Genomic DNA, 18,719 nt, shown 5'->3' with positions numbered 1-18,719 from the left:
CTAAAAAAAACTTAAGATGAGATATTTAGTTAAATGCAAAGTAGCTTTGCAAAGTGAGGGGTTGGTTCTCACAAAGAGAAAGTAGGAAATTAAGGCTTTATTTGCCACATAGCTCACAAAAACTGAAGCAAAGGTTACAGAAATAGAACACTGTAAAGAATACAGTCTTAAACAAACAGCTGAAAATCAGGTATAAACAAGAAGGACCACAATAGACTTGGCCAGACGTGCTGGGTAAAAGACCAACAAGGCTCAAGAACACGAGGCGCGAGATGAAAGTAAAGGAAAAAATACTTGCCATTTTTCCCTGGAGTGGAAAAAAATCCCAGCAGAGACAAAGTGAGCGAACGAGAGAATCATCCCCGGGGAGGAAAAGACGAGAGGGAAAAGAAAGGGGAAAAAAGGCAGGGTAAAACCACAGGGGTCAAAGGTGACACAATATTTTATTCACAGAGCGAGTCCTGAATAGAAATATTGGATTCCAAACAAAAGGTTTTAGGCCTTTGGATGTAAATGGAGACAATGCTGACGGAGAACACAAAGAGAGGCTTAGAATGCGGTCAGAAGTTTCTTAAGTTATGATTTAGATGTGTTTTTAGCATTAGCATTTCTTCTTCTGGTGATACAGTAAATCTGCGGAGTGGCAGCACTTCAGTGATGTATTTGCATTACAATCCTGCTCATAGGAATGAACTGAGGGATATTAACCACAGCTCATAACCTTAACGCTCCTTTGACATTCTCCAAAGCATGCCGTGTCGACAGTTGATTATACTGTACAGTGAAATTTCTCATGACGACATGGGCTACTCCTTGTCCTCTCTGGTGGTCATGATTGGGAAATAATTGCACCCATGTGCTTTTTCTTTGATATTTGGTCACTGCTTACTAATCCAACGAAGTATCTAGTAATGATGGATAGCAGGGAGATTTGGGGAGTGACGACTGCTTATATTTTCTGCACTTTCACACGCCTTTTCACACCGATGATGACATTTCTGCCAGTTTTGTGAATAACTGAATCAGCGCGGTATCTAAGTCATGCAGCTACAATCCTTCCAAAATGTGAATGGATTTCAGCATGAATCAATCTCACACGTTAAAACATGCAAGACAAGAACCTGCATTGACTTTACAAATGCATGACAAATAGATGTGGGAATTGGGACACAAGTCTTCGCTTCTTAGATTGACGTTTATATTCTCCCTCTGAAAAAGTGCAAAACAGGCACAAGTCTGGCTTCAGTTTCAGTTAAACCACATCGCTTAAAAATGCTCTGTGGAGATGTTTGATTCAATGTCCACAAGCAAGACAAAACTGATGACAAAGCACACGGAAGGACAAACAGAAGAGACGAAGCTATGTGCTGAGAGGGGTCCTGTCTTTCATTAGCACTCGTTCAACAAGGTTGTAAAACTCAAAAGTGAGTCAAAAAAGAGAAAAGTAGAGACGACAAGGAAAAGCACCAACTCATGTTTTGGATGCAGACTCACAGCTTTCTCCTCTATGGCTTCACCTTTAAATAATGCAAGCATCCTGCCCTTCCTGCTACAGCGGGTTAGTGCCAAAACCACATCTGAGGGCCATTGGAACAGGTGGGGGTTAAATACATACATGCGCACACAGACACACACACACACGCCATCTGCGACACTCTGTGTGGGCGCGGGTTGCATGCGAAGCGCTGCTTCTGAGGGCAGACGCCAGCTTGATTCAGCGTAACAGAATTGTCATTATTAATCAGAAGCCATTAAATGAAGAAAAACAGAAAATGAAAACAAAATGCTTCTGTGCTGGTGAGCCGGCAACACCGCACAGGATGAAGCACGTTAGAGGCGAAGTTACATCCAAAGTCTGCTGGTAGTGTGAGCCTAAGGAGACAGGGGTTGTGAGGTAAAGCACAGGAGGAGAATACTTGCCCACAAACGCTGCAGGGGGTCCAACACACCAGGAATGGTCAAGAGTTGAAGGAGGGCAGGAGAACAGGAGGAGGGAGGAGGGAGGAGGGAATTGGAAAAGAGAGCAGTAAAGGAAAAAGAAGCCAACAGGGTTACGCAATATTTTATTCAAATGGACATTGAATAAGAATATTGTATGCAAGAAGTACAAAACACTGAGAGTTTAAAGGTGAACTATGCAGGATATTCGTTAGGAACAATGCATGGACTCATCCAAACATAATCCCTCTCAATCATCACTTCTGACCCACTGGAAGTGTGTGGTGTATTTATCTGCAGAGGCTCTGCATGTATTTTCTTCTTGTTTTGCTGAGTTTGAGACATTTCTGGGCTGCAGCCTCGGGGCAGTGGGTGCGAAGCTCCCAGCCAATCACAGCACACAGGTGAGGTCAGGACTTTACAAAAAGGTAGCGAGCAGACCGACGCTGTAATCTGTGTCATCTGTGTCAAAGGTCGGGAAGCTAAATTCTCCTGTCTGGACTCAACAACAATTAGCTAATGTTGCTGTCTGTAACTCCACAGATTCATTAGTCATTATAATTACATAATTATCATGACGCATAATTATTATCTACTAGTAAGCCTATTAGTGAGCTGAAGACGGCTAAACTCTCAGGCAAATTAAAGCCAGTAATCCAACTTTTATTGTAGCGGTTCGTTCATATACACAAACAATGCCATTAACACACTATTTGAAAAATAAGGCGATCGGGTACATTGCTCCTGAGTCGCTGCTTCATGTAGGTATATGATGCTGTGATGCTGTGGGCGGTGCACCGGCTGTGTGTGTCCTGGCGGCTGTGGTCAGAGACAGGGGGCGTGCACGTCTGGCGGCGTCTGAATGTTGTGTTTACAAACAGTAACCGACAATTCCTGCATAGTACACCTTTAAGTAAGCTACCAGTGGGAGATACAAGGGGTGTTTAAGGTAAATTAGGGTAAGACATACTGTGTGTGTGTGTGTGTGTGTGTGTGTGTGTGTGTGTGTGTGTGTGTGTGTGTGCGCGTAGTTATGTGTCTTAATGCCATGGAGACAAAACTGATGCAGTCACATTAGGGATACTTTCCTCCTAGTTGGGGACAAAAACTGTCTCTACTAGACTATTTTGGAGTCCAGGTTTGGTGTTAGGCTTAGGTTACAGTTGGGTTTAGAGTTGGGGTTTGGCATTGTTGTTGTTATGGCTACAGTTAAGGTCAGGCTCCAGCGCTGAATGCAAGTCAATGCACAAAGGCTGAAATGACAAACAACTGTGTGAGTGTGGGATCAGTTTTCACCGAATAAACTCGGTGACATGTGAATGAGCCCATCACTGGATTCCATGTTTTCACAGTAATTAGAACTGTTGTCCACTATGCAATTTACTATTTTTACATTTAAGCATCAACTGTTTGCCATCAGTGTGAAAATCAACTTCCAGGAAGTTGCTTTTTGTTGCTATTCTGTTGTCAAAGTTATTTACTGTCTCTGTTGGTGAGTTCATCGATAAGTCAAGATTTCAGTCAGCTGCAAAGAGACAACCAGCTTTAAGCAAAAATGACCAAAGTACCATGATCTCATTGGAAAAAAAAAAAAAAAAAAATCCATGTTTGTGTCAAGTCGATCTTCTGGTCTTTTCACAAAGTTGCTCATGCACTCAGCTGCCAAGCCAATCACTGAGCTGGCTTCAGTTGTGTGCAGGTAAACAGACAATGTGGAAAATGAAAGAGGTGGAAGGCATTGGCTGAAATACAATCTTGGAACATATCGGCTTTCGTCTGAGGCTGTCTGAGCTTTTTTTTTTAATTGATCTGCATTCATATGCAGATATCTGCATAGAGATTAGCCAAAATGTCGTCTTATTCTCATGTCTCAGACTGCAAACAATGAGCGGTGCACAGAGGAGCAGCTCTCAGCCCAGATAACTGGCTCCACTGGAAGCCTGAAACACTGATCGTAGCGTCCAGAGGCTAAATCATTGTGATAGCTGACGAACTGCCAAAACCTGAACACACACACACACACACAGACTCGCAGGCTCATACACACACATAGAGTGAGGTACTTTGCTGTAGATGAATTGATGAGCACTACATGTGTGAAAGGGGACACCGGACCCACTCGTCCTGCTGTCTGGTGACAAAAACTTTGAACAGCGCCACAACTGAGGATGTATGTGTGTGTGTGTGTGTGTGTGTGTGTGTGTGCGTGTGTGTGTGCGTGTGTGTTGCCATATGAGGGGCATATGGCATGCAGAGGTGGTGTAGAATTTTTTTTTTTTGGGTGTGTATGTACATGAGCATTGGCCACTATAAGTGATGGATGGAAACCATAAGCTGGTGTTTCTCAGCCTTACAAGGAGAGCAATAATATCACTGGAGAACATTAGCAGTCATTTTCCAGCTGCCGACATGTGTCTTCTGTCTGTGTACGTAATGTCAGGTAAATGTTACTAAAATGGAAAAACTAAGAAGGCACAAGAGATTGAGCTGATTTAGATGGCACTTACATTTTGCCTGGGTGATTGTGTCGCCGATGTTGGCCTGGATGTAATGCATACTGTACTCAGGAAGGACCAGGGCCAGGCTGAGGGAGGACATACAAACAGCATGAAACTTTACATGGCAATATTTTTCTGCCATATTAAGATTCTGTTACCTGTTATCAATTATTTTGTGACTTGACTAGTTTTTGCAAGATTTTACTTGTGATTCAAGTAAGCATCTCTTTGTCTTGCTCAACCAAACAATTCACATGCAAAAACACACAATAAAAACATTTCAGTTTCCCTCTCTGTTTTGAGGAGAAAAAAAACACAGAATCATAGCACCAAAGCAAATCTGTCAGTAAGTCCTGCTAAGCATTTTTTAGCAGGAGGATGAATTTTCCAAAGAGTGCACACAAGTTGTGAACACTGGGCCCTCAGGGCTTCACCTAGAACACTCTAAATTTGTGCCTGGACTCTGTCCTGAACTTAACACCACCGTCCAGCTCCAGCCCCAATGAGAATAAAATGGTTTGATGCAATTATGATGAACTGTGTAAAAGCATCTGGAGTTCCTCTATGTCTGGACTGAAGTTTGGTTAAAAGTACTTTACACACGCGATGGCTTTATCACTGCATGAGACATACTTAACATGTGATATTTACCTGTAATCTGTCCCCTTCACCGGTGCAAAGGTGTACGTCCTCTGACCTAAGTCAATGTAGCGCTTTGAGGGCAACAGTTTGGTCAGTACGCGTAACATTTACTAAACAAATACGTTTATAACTGTCATGGACTCCAACATGCTCCCAATGTAAAGTTACCTCATCTTGTGATTTCACCAGTGTAGATATTGTATAATTCCCTGTTAGACCGTCAATCATTTTTCTTCTTATCTGTTGACAAAATCATCAGAAATAAATTGATTGATTAAAAAGGGAAAACAAAAATTAATCATGCTATATTCAGAAATAATAAAGTTATCTGTTCTGATATGAGCTCATGGAGTCATAAGAGTTGGAGTAATATATTTTCCAAACCTCCACTTTGATCTCATTCTCCAGCTCTGCATCCAGGAAGTCCAGCGTAACAGGTTCATGAAACTTGGCAGTCTACATAGAAATGCATGCAATTAGTCTGTGATACACACTATAATTCAGAATTAGTGGGCTTTGAGTACAAAGGAGAAGAATTAAGCAGGAGACATACGCTATTGATCTTCTGTTTCCAAAACAGCTTCAAACAGGGAACTAATTATGGACTAATTTATCTGTTAACACTGACTTTTGAGTGCTGCGATCATCTGTGACCAATCTGTGCATGTGTAATTTACAAGAAGTGCGCACATCTCAAAGGTCAACGAGAAACATCTTGCCGTGTTTCTACAAACATCACCGCGGACCCACACAATCACGACATTTCAAAAAAAGAACAGAAAAGTCAGCCAAGTGATACAAACACAGTCAGTGTGGCAACTCAGGCTAACGTTGTATCTGCAGCAGAGATGCTGTGCCATGTTAGTTTAAGGCTAAAATTTGATTTTCTCTGCAGGACAACGAAGTTGTTCAATGTTTTTGAAACGTGCATTTTGTAACATGTCACAGTGGGTTTCTAAACCTCAGAAGTAAGTGAAAGGGATTTCCAACAGGCTGCAAAAGACAAACATCTTTATGTACTCCCAGTCTAAAATGCCTGCTGGCTATCAGGAATGTAATGTTTTCCTGTCAGTTTAACCAGCATTAATGAGCAGCTAATGGATTTTAGAAAAACAGATATTTGGAGCAACAGCAGTTGTGACAGGACCATCCTTAGAAAACGAAAACATCTGGTTGCTTTGAATTACAGTCTTGTGAATTGGCCTACCAATGGCTGGAGATTAGGGTGGAGCAGCACGTATCCATTGGGGTCAATGGCAAAGTAGTAGCCATTAGGTCCAAACTGCAGGAAAAAGGATACAGAGGGGAAGACATCTGTGAAAGGAAGGACGGAGGAACCCAGGTACCAAATATGACACCTACTGTATAAATAGGCTGGTTTATGTTTGTGTTTATTTATGTAGCGTGTGCTCTTACAGTAAACCGAGGCGTCAGTCTCTTGATATCTTCCAGGGAGACATCGATGGCCATGACACCCAAGATGAGCTGGTTCTGAAATTTCTGAGATTTCTGGAAGAAAACCACAAGGGAACCAGAATTACTGCCTCAGGGTCGTATGCCTCCACCAAGCAGTGAAGAAACGGTTTACATCCCTGTCTGTCCAGACCCCTAAAGGTATTTTTGTCTTTTTTGGCAAAATGGAAGTTTTCACATAGAGACTATTTTATACAATCACCTGAAGCTCAATATCAGCAGAACCAATGAACTTGTGGTGAACCTTTGACCATCAAAACCTGATCAGTTCATCCATGACTCTAAATGGACGTTTGTGCCAAATCTGAAGAAATTCCCTCAAGGCGTGCTCGAAATATCATGTTTACAAGAATGGGATGGATGGACAGACGTACAGTATGGACAGCCAGACAAAAAAAAGCCACTGTAAGATCCACTTTATGAGTCTTGCTGTTCTTTCTGGATGAGTCAAGTCCCTCTGTGCATTCTGAATGATTTCAAGGAAATGGGGTGCAATAGAAATCTGGACAGGCTCATTCCCAAAAGCTTTACATGCCGCCATGAGTCACTGACAAAGCATTTCCAGCCTCAGCTTTCAGCCATAGCGGAGGTAACCCTGAGCTTGGAGGCAGACGTGTAAGCTCATCTTGAAGCACTTAGCTACTGGATCATTTGTCTCGCTGCTCTGCAGGTTTGATCTCTTTTTGATATTTGCTTTATGACATCCCAGATTCTCTTCCTGTGGAGGCTTGTGGGAGAGCTTTGAGGGACCTCAGCGTCAACAAAGGATACATGGGAGAGCCACAAGAAAGACGGGGGATAAAAGTAAAGGATGCAACGATAATTGAGAGTATTCACGTTGCATGTTTATTTTTTTTAGTCTGGTAAACATTATGGCGTGTCAGGAAACCACAGACTTCAATTCTCTCATGGGGTCAAAGTATCAGACAGTAAATTTAGTCAGCAAGTCAACTGCAGACTACATGGATGCAAAAGAAGACAGAACGGGCGAGTGAATCAAACAACAATCCAGGAATAAGCATGTAGACTCTAAAAAAGGTCAGACTTCAAATGAACTGTGCGCATAAAATAAATGAGAATCCAAAAGCTTGTCGTTGTCTACCTTTGAGCCTGTGTTGGTTTTGTTGAAGACGGGCAGAGTTCCAGTGATCACCAGGCCAAGCTCCTGGAAGATCAAACATACAACACATTGAACAGACATGAGCTATGGAGGTGAATCAATCAGGCCAAAAAAATGTTCACGGCATGAATCCGCAGAATACTTCATTATGTGTAATTTATTTTTGTGTAATTCCTCTGATTAATTAAGAAAACGTCATTTAGCAGCTGCGCAGCACTGACACCACATGGGCGTCACTGGAAAACCAACAGCTCCAGCTTGAAGTTTCCTGTAACCAGCGGTGGAATGTAACAAAGTACATTTACTCAAGTACTGTACTTAAGTACACGTTTGAGGCATTTGGACCTCTACCTCTCTGTTTTGCTACTGTTTCAGTCATGAAACAAACATTTCATGGTTCTATCTTCACAATTGTGAAGACCTTTCTCCCTATTTTTTCAATCAATCAATTAATTGAGAAAATAATCAATCAATTGAATCTGTAATGAAAATAATCATTACTTACTAAAAGGAGCTTTACTCCAACCAACTCCAACAGTAAAATCCTGCATTTTTTCTGCATGCAGTACTTTTACTAATGATACTTTATGTACATATTCCTGATTATAGTTGCATACTTTCACCTATGTATTTTTACGGTGTGGTATTAGCACTTTTACTGAAGAAAAGGATCTGAATGCTTCCTCCACCACCGGCCGTAACAAAAGGCAGAGACATTCTGGAGGTGATGAGGTCGCTACAGTCACAGCTGACAGCGTCTTATCAGTAAACGCATGACAACATCCAAACCGTTTGGCTCCGTTTCCAGACTGCTTTCTTATCTGCACTGTCGTCTCAAAGTTAATCTTGACGGAAGCTTAAGCACCACAGGAAAATGACCGATGCAGCGTTTTTGAAATAAAGTGAATGTGTCTTTTCACAAATAACACTGGAGCAGAGTTGAACCAGCGTGACAGGGAGCAAATGTCGAGCATGAGAGAACAAGACTTATCAGAAATTCTTCATCTGACAGAAAGCAGATTTCTTCTCATTCTTGCAGAGCCCTACACGAGACTGTGATTCCTTTCCCACACTTGACTCATAGCATCTTCTGTCTTGACAAACTTGTGTACAAGCAGGTAATGTGTCTGTTATAAAGCATAACGTACCAGTGCGTCCAGGTAGACATTGGTCCACTGAACCTGCTTGGCCTTTTTGTTGTCCTTAACCATAGGCCTGCCCAAAACGTCCAGGTACTCCTACACAAACAGGACAAGGGCTTCAGTTTTAAATTGCACAGCAGTCAGTCCACCACAAGAGGGCACAATACACAAGTGGATAAGTAAGCTGTGAGCGAGCTGAAGGCAGAAACTATCCATGCAAATTAAGTGTTTGTGCCACAAGAATCTGAGTTTACCTGAGTGTTGATCCTGATGGCACCTATAGATGGGATCTCATAGTAGTACCCTGAGACAAAAATAGAAGTTTATTCTAACATCCATTCTGAGAACAGAAGCTTCATTTAGATGAGACGACCGCAAACTACTGCAAATCAAACAGCTCAAAAGACCAGACACGGAAGTGGAGGACATCTTATGTCTTCATCAAGATGCCATATTTATATTAATTTAGTGATCTTATGTCATCCACAAGCTTGTTTACATTTGGATCACAGGTGGACAAATTAAATTACCTCAACATCCTACAGAAGAACACAAATTGGATATGTGACCAGTTATGTGTCTCACGGACACCAGACCTCGAACGCAACCTTGTACCTTTATTAGTGCAAGCCATCCACTGTATTGGTCCCTTGTCATAGTTGTGTTGACCTACTGAAAATGTAAAGATGCGCACCTGAGAGGAGAAGAAAGTCAGTAAAAACACAGATATATGATGAAGAGCAAAGACAGCTGAATCCTCCCGTCTGAGCATGTTGTGTGTACAGTCCTACCGCTTGATTGGGGTTGTATTTTTTAAAGATCTCCTCTGCCTTCTCCTCTCCTCCGTCAGTGAAGAGCATGATAATCTTGTTACAGTTGGCCCTTGATACATTCATCTAAGGGATACAAAGGCGGAGTTTTTGTATTTTAACCACAATTTATGATGAAAAAAAGGTGTAAGAAGCATTGAAGGCTAATGCTTCTTTATACATATGCAGTTATTCCAGGGAAACATGAACCCCTGCACTGATGCAAAAACCTGCAATGTCCAAAACAACCAGAAGAGGTCGACATACGCTCACTCTTCATTAGAACAGCACCGGGATGAAGTTGTCAGTGTGTCCTATGTTCCATCATTATTTTCATAATTGAACAAAATTGATAATTAAATGAACATAAATTTTCATAATTGAACAAAATTGATAATTAAATGAACATAAATTATATCATGCTGTTAAGCAGATTTCACAGGGTTTCATCACGCCTCTGGGCTGGTCTGCACTTTTCAGGGGACGTTGTCGGATAAAATAATTAAACACAACAGATCGACAACGATGTCCTCTAAACACACACACGCACACTCCTACAACCTTATGTTAGCCAAACACAGATACCACACACTCACCACACGTGCCCACACTGATACTTTACCTGTGCGAGCTGCTCGAAGGCCAGCTGGAAGCCACCTCTGTAGTTGGTGGTACCCTTTGCAGTGATGCTCTGCACAGCATCTTTCAGCATCCTCTTGTTGCGGACGTTGGCCTGCACCAGGTTCTCAAAGCATGATGCGTACGTGGCCTTGTCATTGAACTGGAGGGAAGAGGGAAGGAGGGATGATGGGAAGTGGAGGGAAGGCACTTGCACATATTTTCTGTCAAATATGTGGCCTGTTTCCCTTCATTACGGAGCCATGCAGTGTCCCTTAAACATATACGATGGACTTAAAATGAGGTATTTCGAGAGAGAGATTTAATGGGTTCCATTCTAGATTAAATAAAGTGAAAAAATTATTCACAAATGTTATAAAGTAAATAAATCTACTTTAATAACACTTTAACTTCTTTGCTGTTGCAAAAATCTTTCATGTGTGAAATGAAATCAGGCTTAATCAAATCTGCACAGACCGAAGGGAGCTATAGGAGCAGAAGGAAGGATTGGCAGGAGAGCAGGTAGGGGTGTGAAAACGGTGGCATAAGAGGGTAAAAAAACAAAACAAAGAGCATGATTATGGAGAATTTATGCCAGAGACAGACACTACTATAACTGGTTAAATTACAATTACACAGCTCTACATTTAAAGTGTCTTCAGATTAATATTGGTGAATAGTTAATGTGGAGGAACAGATGGATGCCTATCAATTCATGCATACACTCACACAAATATAAACCTAGACACACACACACACACACACACACACACACACACACACACACACACACACACACACACACACACAGCATCTATGGAGGGCTGGGACATGGCTCATTAATACCCAACATCTGTTTTGGCCTTGACTGCAATCATGATCATGTTCAAAAAACACACACGCATACACATACACACACACACACACACACACACACACACACACGCACACACACACACACACACACACACACCCTTTGCAGTGCCACTATAATTTCTTGCAACACAAACTGCACATACTCACCGCTGATCTGATGCACTATTTATTTTTCTTTATTAGCATTTGCTTACATCTGAAACTGGTTACATGAGTGATTTGCACCTTTTGCTCGAGATCATCTAAAAGTCTAGAAAATACCTTAAAGAAGACCTTCCTGTGCTCCCATAAAATGTCAAATACGGGTGACAAAATGGTAAAAAGGGCACCTGAAAGAGACTTAAACTTTGTTCCTCAGTAGAATGACAAGGGCAGCTACAAAGACAAGTCATTTGGAGATGACTGACAGTGTTGTCAGCTTATAAAAGATAATCAGCACTTTGAAGTGAGTTGTCAAAGCAGTTCATGTAGTAGAGGCAAAGTAACCTAAATTTCCCAGGTGGGGAAATGTTCCACATTTCTTCACCACAGTAAAGACATCAAAGCGGTTAATAATGTCTATTTACGCATAACAGTATAAGCTCATAAAAAGCACAAAAATCAAAATCTATGAGCAAAAGACAAAATTTAATACAGTTTCTATGGCACCTCTTTCCTATTTTTTCTCTATTTGAATGAGTTTATGTTTTCAGAACGCCAAAGGAACTCATGATGACTGTTTCCAACTACTCAACATGTTGGCAGACGTTTCAGGGCAAATACTGCCAAGACATTCGTCCTCTAACAGACTCACGCCTACACACACACTAATATAAACCATGGTGAGTTAGAACTTCATCTAACTTATGAAACACATCTTAAAATATCTCAGACAAAGTAATAAAAGCTCAGCAGAACGGCATACTGTATGTGGGCTTATTCTATAGATATATGTTTGTGTATATAAAAAATAATACAAATATATATGCATACATATTCAGGCAACTTTATGTACATATAGGCTGCATACTTTCCTGAAGATGTCTTAGAAAGCAACTTACATCTGATTCTTGTTTTAAGAGGATTCCTGGAAAATGAAGCCATCGGTATACAACAATTAATTCATTTCAACTAATTGCTCTGTTCACAGTAACTCAACTGAAGATACAGAAATGACTACAAGCAAGATACAACTACAAATATAGACTATGAAGAGTGATGTTAACGAATATTTAATGAAATTTTCTGAAATAAATTAATAAATCAATCAATAACTGCTTATAAACTCAACCCAACTAACTAAACTCAAATGACATTCTTAAAATATGGACTCCATTGTCCCTGTTATTAGTAACAAATTACTGTACTATAAAATAAGGCATCACAAGCTTTACGCTGTATTCAAGTCCAGATAATTAAGGGCTACACAGTGACAGTAATTAACTATTTGGCCATGGACTCTGGGCTAGTCACAGCAACATACTGGTACCGAGGAAGGAAGCATTTGGATATACAGACTTGTGGATATGTACATGGGTGAAACATAAATATTGCTTGCAACCCAGATTCCAAAAAAAGTTGGGATGCTGTGCAAAACATAGATAAAAACAGATGGTGATACCTTTCTAAACCTTTCTTACATATACTTGATTGAAAATAGTCCAAAGACTTCTTTGATTTTTGTAAATATATGCTAATTCTGAATTTGATGGCAGCAAAAAACAGGTTAATCCAACAGAACAGATCCAGTTGGTTTAATGAGACTATTTTAGAGTCAGATGAACAGACCGCTACCCCTCTTGTCTTTGTGATAAAAACAAAACTGCAGCTAACAGTAAGCTAGCTTAGCTCAGTACAAAGACTAAAAACAGGCAGAAACAGGCTCCGTCCTACCCTGACCTCTTAAATTTACATGTCATATATTGTCTGTTTAAACCATTAAACAAAGTGTGAAAACAAATTCTATGGATGGTTGTTTGTTAGAGCTAATCTAAGCTTGCACATAGCCCTGGCTCTGTAAATGGGAAACTCGTCCTCTCTCCATGTTAGCTGCACGTCCATGAATTTGAGGCCTGCAGCTTCTGAAGGAGCACTGAACGGAGGGGTGTATTTGTTCGGGTGTTGGGTTCAAATATCAACAATCTTTCTCCAGAATGACTCACTCCTCCTTTAATTCAGTTACTTAGAAGGAAGGTCATTTTACTCCTTGTGTAATCTAATCTCTCAGAGAAAGGACAAACGTTATTTACTCAGAGGCTGAAGCAGTGACACTTCGGCAACAAGAGTCGTCTCTTTTTCATAACTTTCAATATGTTTGAAACTTCTTCTACAATCAGATAAAAAAGAGTGAAAGAACTTCTGTTACGTCAATATAAACAAAGAAAACAAAAAGGAAAACTTGGCAGTGGTTAATTCTCCCCACTTTGCTTCACCTGAGAAACAAAATGGGTGCTTTTTAGAAAGCTAACAACATAAGCTAACGTACACAAGCTACGCACAATAACTGATGGACGGCAGCAGTTAGGTGGTTGCCTAGCAATAGCACAAAGAGGTGGATTTTAGCAGTGCGTCTAGTGGCTAAAAATCAAGTCAGAGTGGTGCTCTTCACATTTCAGTCCTACAAATCATGTCCAGTGTGATTGCCTCCAACGTGTCTTCTCAAGTACTCACGAATTCCTCCAATGCAGGGAAATAATGACTGTAACCAGCTAAAATTGTGTGATTTTTCATTCCACAACTAATATTGCAAGGAAGCATGAATCTGCCTCATGCAACCTGCTGTGTAGCTTTACATGACCATGGATGAATATTTCCTCGATCCATATGTCAGTAAATCCTTTGATGCCACAGATTCGTACAGAATTTCAATTAGGCAAACAAGGGCCTTTTCATTATATGCTGCTAATGCAAAGTGTGGGTTGTAAATAAAGCACATATTCATTTGTCAACCTTATCTGATGGCATTTCAGAGTTTGCTCAAGCTGTGTCATCTGTTTGCTCTATTAGGCACAAATACATGGATTCAGCCCTGATGCTCTTGTGTCTCTCACACACACACCTATATATAACCACACATGCACACTCACACACATATATTGTACATATACATACATGTACACATTAAGTTATTTTGAGTAAGACAAATGAGCACATAAGCATTCATGCATCCAAACACATACACAGCCACAATAAAGATTCATCCATGTGCAGTACATTAAGTCACTCAAAAGGTCATTGCCATATTTAATCCAATGACTCAAAACTCAGAAGTGAAGCTACTCAAACAGTAAAGCCATAACTATGTCCACATTAACATTCAGCAATGTGTGCGTCTGCAAATTCAATAATTATACAGCATCCTACGAACTGTCTGGACAAAAAACAACATTCTTCACAACTTGAAGTGATGGAAAGTTGAGTAATTCAGAAGTAAGTATTAGTATGAGCCACATTTATTTCTACTGGTGATGAAATGAAAGGATTAGCTGTGTGAATACTCACATAGACCACGTTCACGTAGTCATCATCTGAGAGGGTCTCCAGCATCTTGCTGACGGACGTTCGGATGAGTTTGAGGGTGAGACCAGAAACGCTACCACTCCTGCAGTTTGGACAAGAACATAGAAATAATTCGACATTAACATGCAGGAATGAACCTCATGCAACAATGGCACAAAGCTCTTGAACAGCACCTCTGCCCACTTGCACCACTTGAGCTCTCTTTCCTCCTGTAAAATAATCTGTGTCATTCAGCCGATTTTCTGAAAATTTATGCTCCTCTCCGTTGCTGTTGCCACCACAGCCCAACAAAAAAACAGATAAACTGATGAAAAAACCTAAAAAGTATGGCCAAAAATCCAAAATCTAATCAGTTCATCCTTTGTGCCAGATTTGAAGACATTGCTGTACCAATGATCCTGTTTTCACAAGAATGGGACGGATGGATGGACAATGCTGAGACAAAAAAAATCCCTCTGTCAATTTACCCTTTGATATTCTGTGCACAAGACAAGTGGACCTTTTGCCTGATCAGGGTGCTACAGAACGGGTCAATTCACAACGACACTGTCAAAGCCTTCAGCCTGTAGGGCAAAAAATCCCCAAGAGGCAGAGATATCAGAAGTTCCTTCCATTAATAAGCAGGATGGACATAGTATTATTTATCACAAGCCATCTTCATGTTCTATATTGTACTGCTCTTGCTAAAACGACATAACCAGCACTGATGGATCTATAAATAGAGATTTCACTGGGTGTCTGCAGGTAAAAGAATAGAAAAGGACAGACAGACTGGAGAAATGAGGAGTAGGGTTCTTTTAATGTTCTTTCCACCAAAGCTTTTAATGTCTAATAAGCCTCATCAATCCTCCGTGTGCCAATTACCAGAGCTGTGTTAAAAGCTGCAAGTGGACAAATTTAGTTTTTCATTTATCATAGAGTGATGCCAGCTCAGCCTGGTGCTGTGCCAAGAGTGCCATTTCTCATTAAACTCCACCTGAGTTAGAAAAATTCAGGCAAATCACTTTGACGCTGAACACACCACACTCACAAGCACATGTTCTCGCATGCAGCACATTTCTTGCTCTGTAGTTCCACTGGTTGTGGTAAAGAAGTCGGTAAAAAACTGGTGAATCATCAGCAATCATACGGGGAAAATATAAACAGTAATAAAAATGCTATGAGAAAGGCTTTGGGCTGGTGTTATTCAATATGGTCAAGCTTATGAGCAGTTTCCTAAAACAACTGGGAACTGTGGTGTTTAACCGAAATTACTCAAACAGGAGTAAACGGTGTATTTGTTGGGGACTATTTACAGCTGTGAATAGTCCAGTAGAGTATTTACAACCCCCATAGACGCCGTATATGGGATTGACTTGGTTTTGGACACGCTTGTTAACATTTAATATCCATTCCTTGTTGGTTTGGCTCTTTTATGAGGATTGCATTGACAATAATAAAAATACAGAGACTGCCAGCCTCACCCTTTAAGCTTATTTCCCATAGCTCCCCTTTTTCCATACAAAAAAACAATATAACGCTACTTATTAAGAAATAAACTATAAACGTGTGGGTACATATTTATGTGAATTGCTGGTAGACTTGCACTTCAGGTTATCCTGGCCTTAGTAAATACAGAGAATAAAATTTCTTTCCTCAGTTTTGAAAAGTGAAATGGGAAAACGTCCAAATTGTGTGTTTCTTTAACGTGATCTGCAGTTCTATCAAACTTCTGTCATGACAGATATTTCTCCAGCATCCTCTCTGAATATCTTAGCTTAAACTATAACTTTTAGGGCATAAATCACAGGAAGTAACAACTGAACTGTAAATGATGAAGTTGCCCAATACACTGACTGCTTTTTGTTCGTCAGTGTCACACGAGCGCCGCGGCAGCCGCGAGCACGGCGCCGCGGCGCCCAGCAGGGTGAGGCCAGTCGGGGAGCTAGCATCGGGGGCCTTCTGGCGCGCAAAAGAAAATTAAATCTGACTGTAACAGATGAATCATAAGGTCGTCACTCACGCATCCACCAGGATCAGCATGTCCTTGGGTGACGCTGCCCCCTGAATGTACCTGGTGAGTAATAGCAGACACACACACAGAGGTCGTGGATATTGAGCACATAAAGAGATGTGCATGCGCACAAAAGAGGAAACAAACAAACACACACACATACATACACACACACAGAGACAGAGAGATCATTATAATGCAGAGACGCTTTTGAAAACTAATTTGTAAGGAATCTCCATTAACACACAGACTTCACACACATAAGAGTTTTGAGACTGTATATTTTAGTCGTTCATCACTCTCTCTGAGTTAAGTACACAAATCTCACTCTCTATCATTTGCATTTGAAATCAGTCACACCTTTGTATTCTTTAATTAGATCTCTTTAATAAACAAACAGTTATGTGTCTTTGTTCAGAGTTTGAGTGCTCAGTAGCCAAAGGGTGCTTCTGAGGCTAATGAAATTTAATAACACAGTTAAAAGAGAACTGGTGGCTTCCGGCCAGATTTGAATAATTTTTAGAAGACTAATGAAGCTTTTGTGTTGGTACCCTTTGATCTGCAGTGGCTTAATCACCACAGTGCTCTGATGTGTTTGTTTGAGTGGATTTGACTTTGGTCCTGGATTTGATTGTTAAACGGTGTGTGTGTATGTGTGTGTGTGTGTGTCTACAGGTGCTCTTAGGTGTAATCGTGTTTCTGCAACATGCAAATACAGTTTCTGCAAATGAATGTTTAATATGACAATTAGACAGGCAGATTGAGTGTCTGCCCTTGACAAACACTGGAGAAATGACACTGAGATGATTAGAAACACAGAAACAACACTGCACGTCCCATGAGGACTGCCGACACTCACCACGGTCGCCTTCGCACGTCATAGAGGTCGATCTTATTGGCTGAATTGCTCGAGTTCATCCAAGGAGATGCTGCGGTTTGAAAGAAAAGTAGGTTTACTACATTTGGCTTGGGTTCAAGTTACTTGAATATGTTAGTGGCCAAATTCTCTGTCTTATACCTTTATTCTTATATCTTAATATTTTCTCTTAAAATGATTGGCTGGACGTTTTTGGGAAATATGCAAATATGTTTTCTTGCCAAAAATCAGATAAGAAGATGAACACCACTCTAATTTCTGTGTGTATTCAGTCTTCATGCTAAGCTAAGCTAATTGCCTCCTAGGGCAAGCTTGAGTATTGAGTGTTAGTATACAGCCATGTGAGTGTTACTCTATTCCCCAAAATATCTATTCTATTATATTCCTTTGCTGCAATCTCATGACTTTTGTGGTGATGAAAACAAGATTTTCAAACAGATTATGAGAGATGAAGCGGTCATGAGCATATTCACATACATGTTCAAAAAGCTCAAAGCCACAAGAAAGAGTTGTGACAAAGTCTGACTGACAGCACGCAGCGTTAAGGAAACTTTGCATGCATCTGCCTGCAACATGATGAAATGGCCCTTGGGTGGCAATTTCTGTTCCCTTGACTGACCACAAGAAGGTCAGCAGGCTGTGGAGTAACCCCATTGGCCACTGGGCTGCTCACCTGGGTAGTACCGAGCCAATCCAGTGGCAGAGCCAAACACCTGCCAGAGGAGTGACGGATCTTCCTCTTTGTTTTTCCGGAAAACCTCCTCCAAGGCCTCTGTCCAATTTAGCTCATTCAAAATGATGGTAGCTGGCACACACACACACACACACACACACACACACACACACACACAAACATACACAGGGAGAGAGAGAGAGAGAGAAAGATTAAATGAGTCATATTTGTATAGAAGTACAACATCATAAAAATCACACAAGCACAAAATGTCAAGGATTTTCAAAAACCATTTACTCTGAAAAAGCAATTCTGAAGAAGAAAAAAAAATATATGCTTGAAAGTCCAAGACACACACACACACACACACACACACACACACACACAGATTTGCCAGTATTAGGCTAGTGACATTGACGGCTGAGAGAAAGCCTCCTCACAGATATTGAAACTGACGTCAATCTGCTGTGATGAGATATTTCCATTTCTTTCACTTTTTTGCTCCCAGAACACACACTCCGAAAACACACACCAAAATGTGCAGCACCGCAAAGTGAGCAAA

At 40.8% G+C, this 18,719-nt stretch overlaps 1 protein-coding gene across 3 annotated transcripts in view; it reads right to left on the bottom strand.

Moving 5' to 3' along the window:
• cacna2d1a (calcium channel, voltage-dependent, alpha 2/delta subunit 1a) overlaps window positions 1-18,719 on the bottom strand; it is an 86,890-nt gene that overhangs the window by 19,063 nt on the left and 49,108 nt on the right. For 2 of the 3 annotated variants that reach the window (XM_076722068.1, XM_076722069.1), the window contains exons 7-22: window positions 18,158-18,289; window positions 17,467-17,536; window positions 16,617-16,667; window positions 14,597-14,696; window positions 10,245-10,403; window positions 9,605-9,709; window positions 9,429-9,507; window positions 9,068-9,117; window positions 8,820-8,909; window positions 7,654-7,716; window positions 6,495-6,587; window positions 6,286-6,360; window positions 5,463-5,534; window positions 5,247-5,318; window positions 5,088-5,149; window positions 4,446-4,522 (exon numbers count right to left, since the gene is read on the bottom strand). In XM_076722068.1, coding sequence (XP_076578183.1) covers window positions 4,446-4,522; window positions 5,088-5,149; window positions 5,247-5,318; window positions 5,463-5,534; window positions 6,286-6,360; window positions 6,495-6,587; window positions 7,654-7,716; window positions 8,820-8,909; window positions 9,068-9,117; window positions 9,429-9,507; window positions 9,605-9,709; window positions 10,245-10,403; window positions 14,597-14,696; window positions 16,617-16,667; window positions 17,467-17,536; window positions 18,158-18,289 — 1,350 coding nt within the window. Of the gene's footprint in view, window positions 1-1,439; window positions 1,930-4,445; window positions 4,523-5,087; window positions 5,150-5,246; window positions 5,319-5,462; window positions 5,535-6,285; window positions 6,361-6,494; window positions 6,588-7,653; window positions 7,717-8,819; window positions 8,910-9,067; window positions 9,118-9,428; window positions 9,508-9,604; window positions 9,710-10,244; window positions 10,404-14,596; window positions 14,697-16,616; window positions 16,668-17,466; window positions 17,537-18,157; window positions 18,290-18,719 lie in introns of those variants that run through there. The other variant, XM_076722070.1, reaches the window with a different exon arrangement.

Source organism: Chaetodon auriga, chromosome 22 (genome assembly GCF_051107435.1).
Source record: "Chaetodon auriga isolate fChaAug3 chromosome 22, fChaAug3.hap1, whole genome shotgun sequence".
In the NCBI taxonomy this organism is placed as follows: Eukaryota; Metazoa; Chordata; class Actinopteri; order Chaetodontiformes; family Chaetodontidae; genus Chaetodon; species Chaetodon auriga.
Note: the sequence above shows the minus strand (reverse complement) of the source record. Positions and strands in the feature narration are given on the sequence as shown.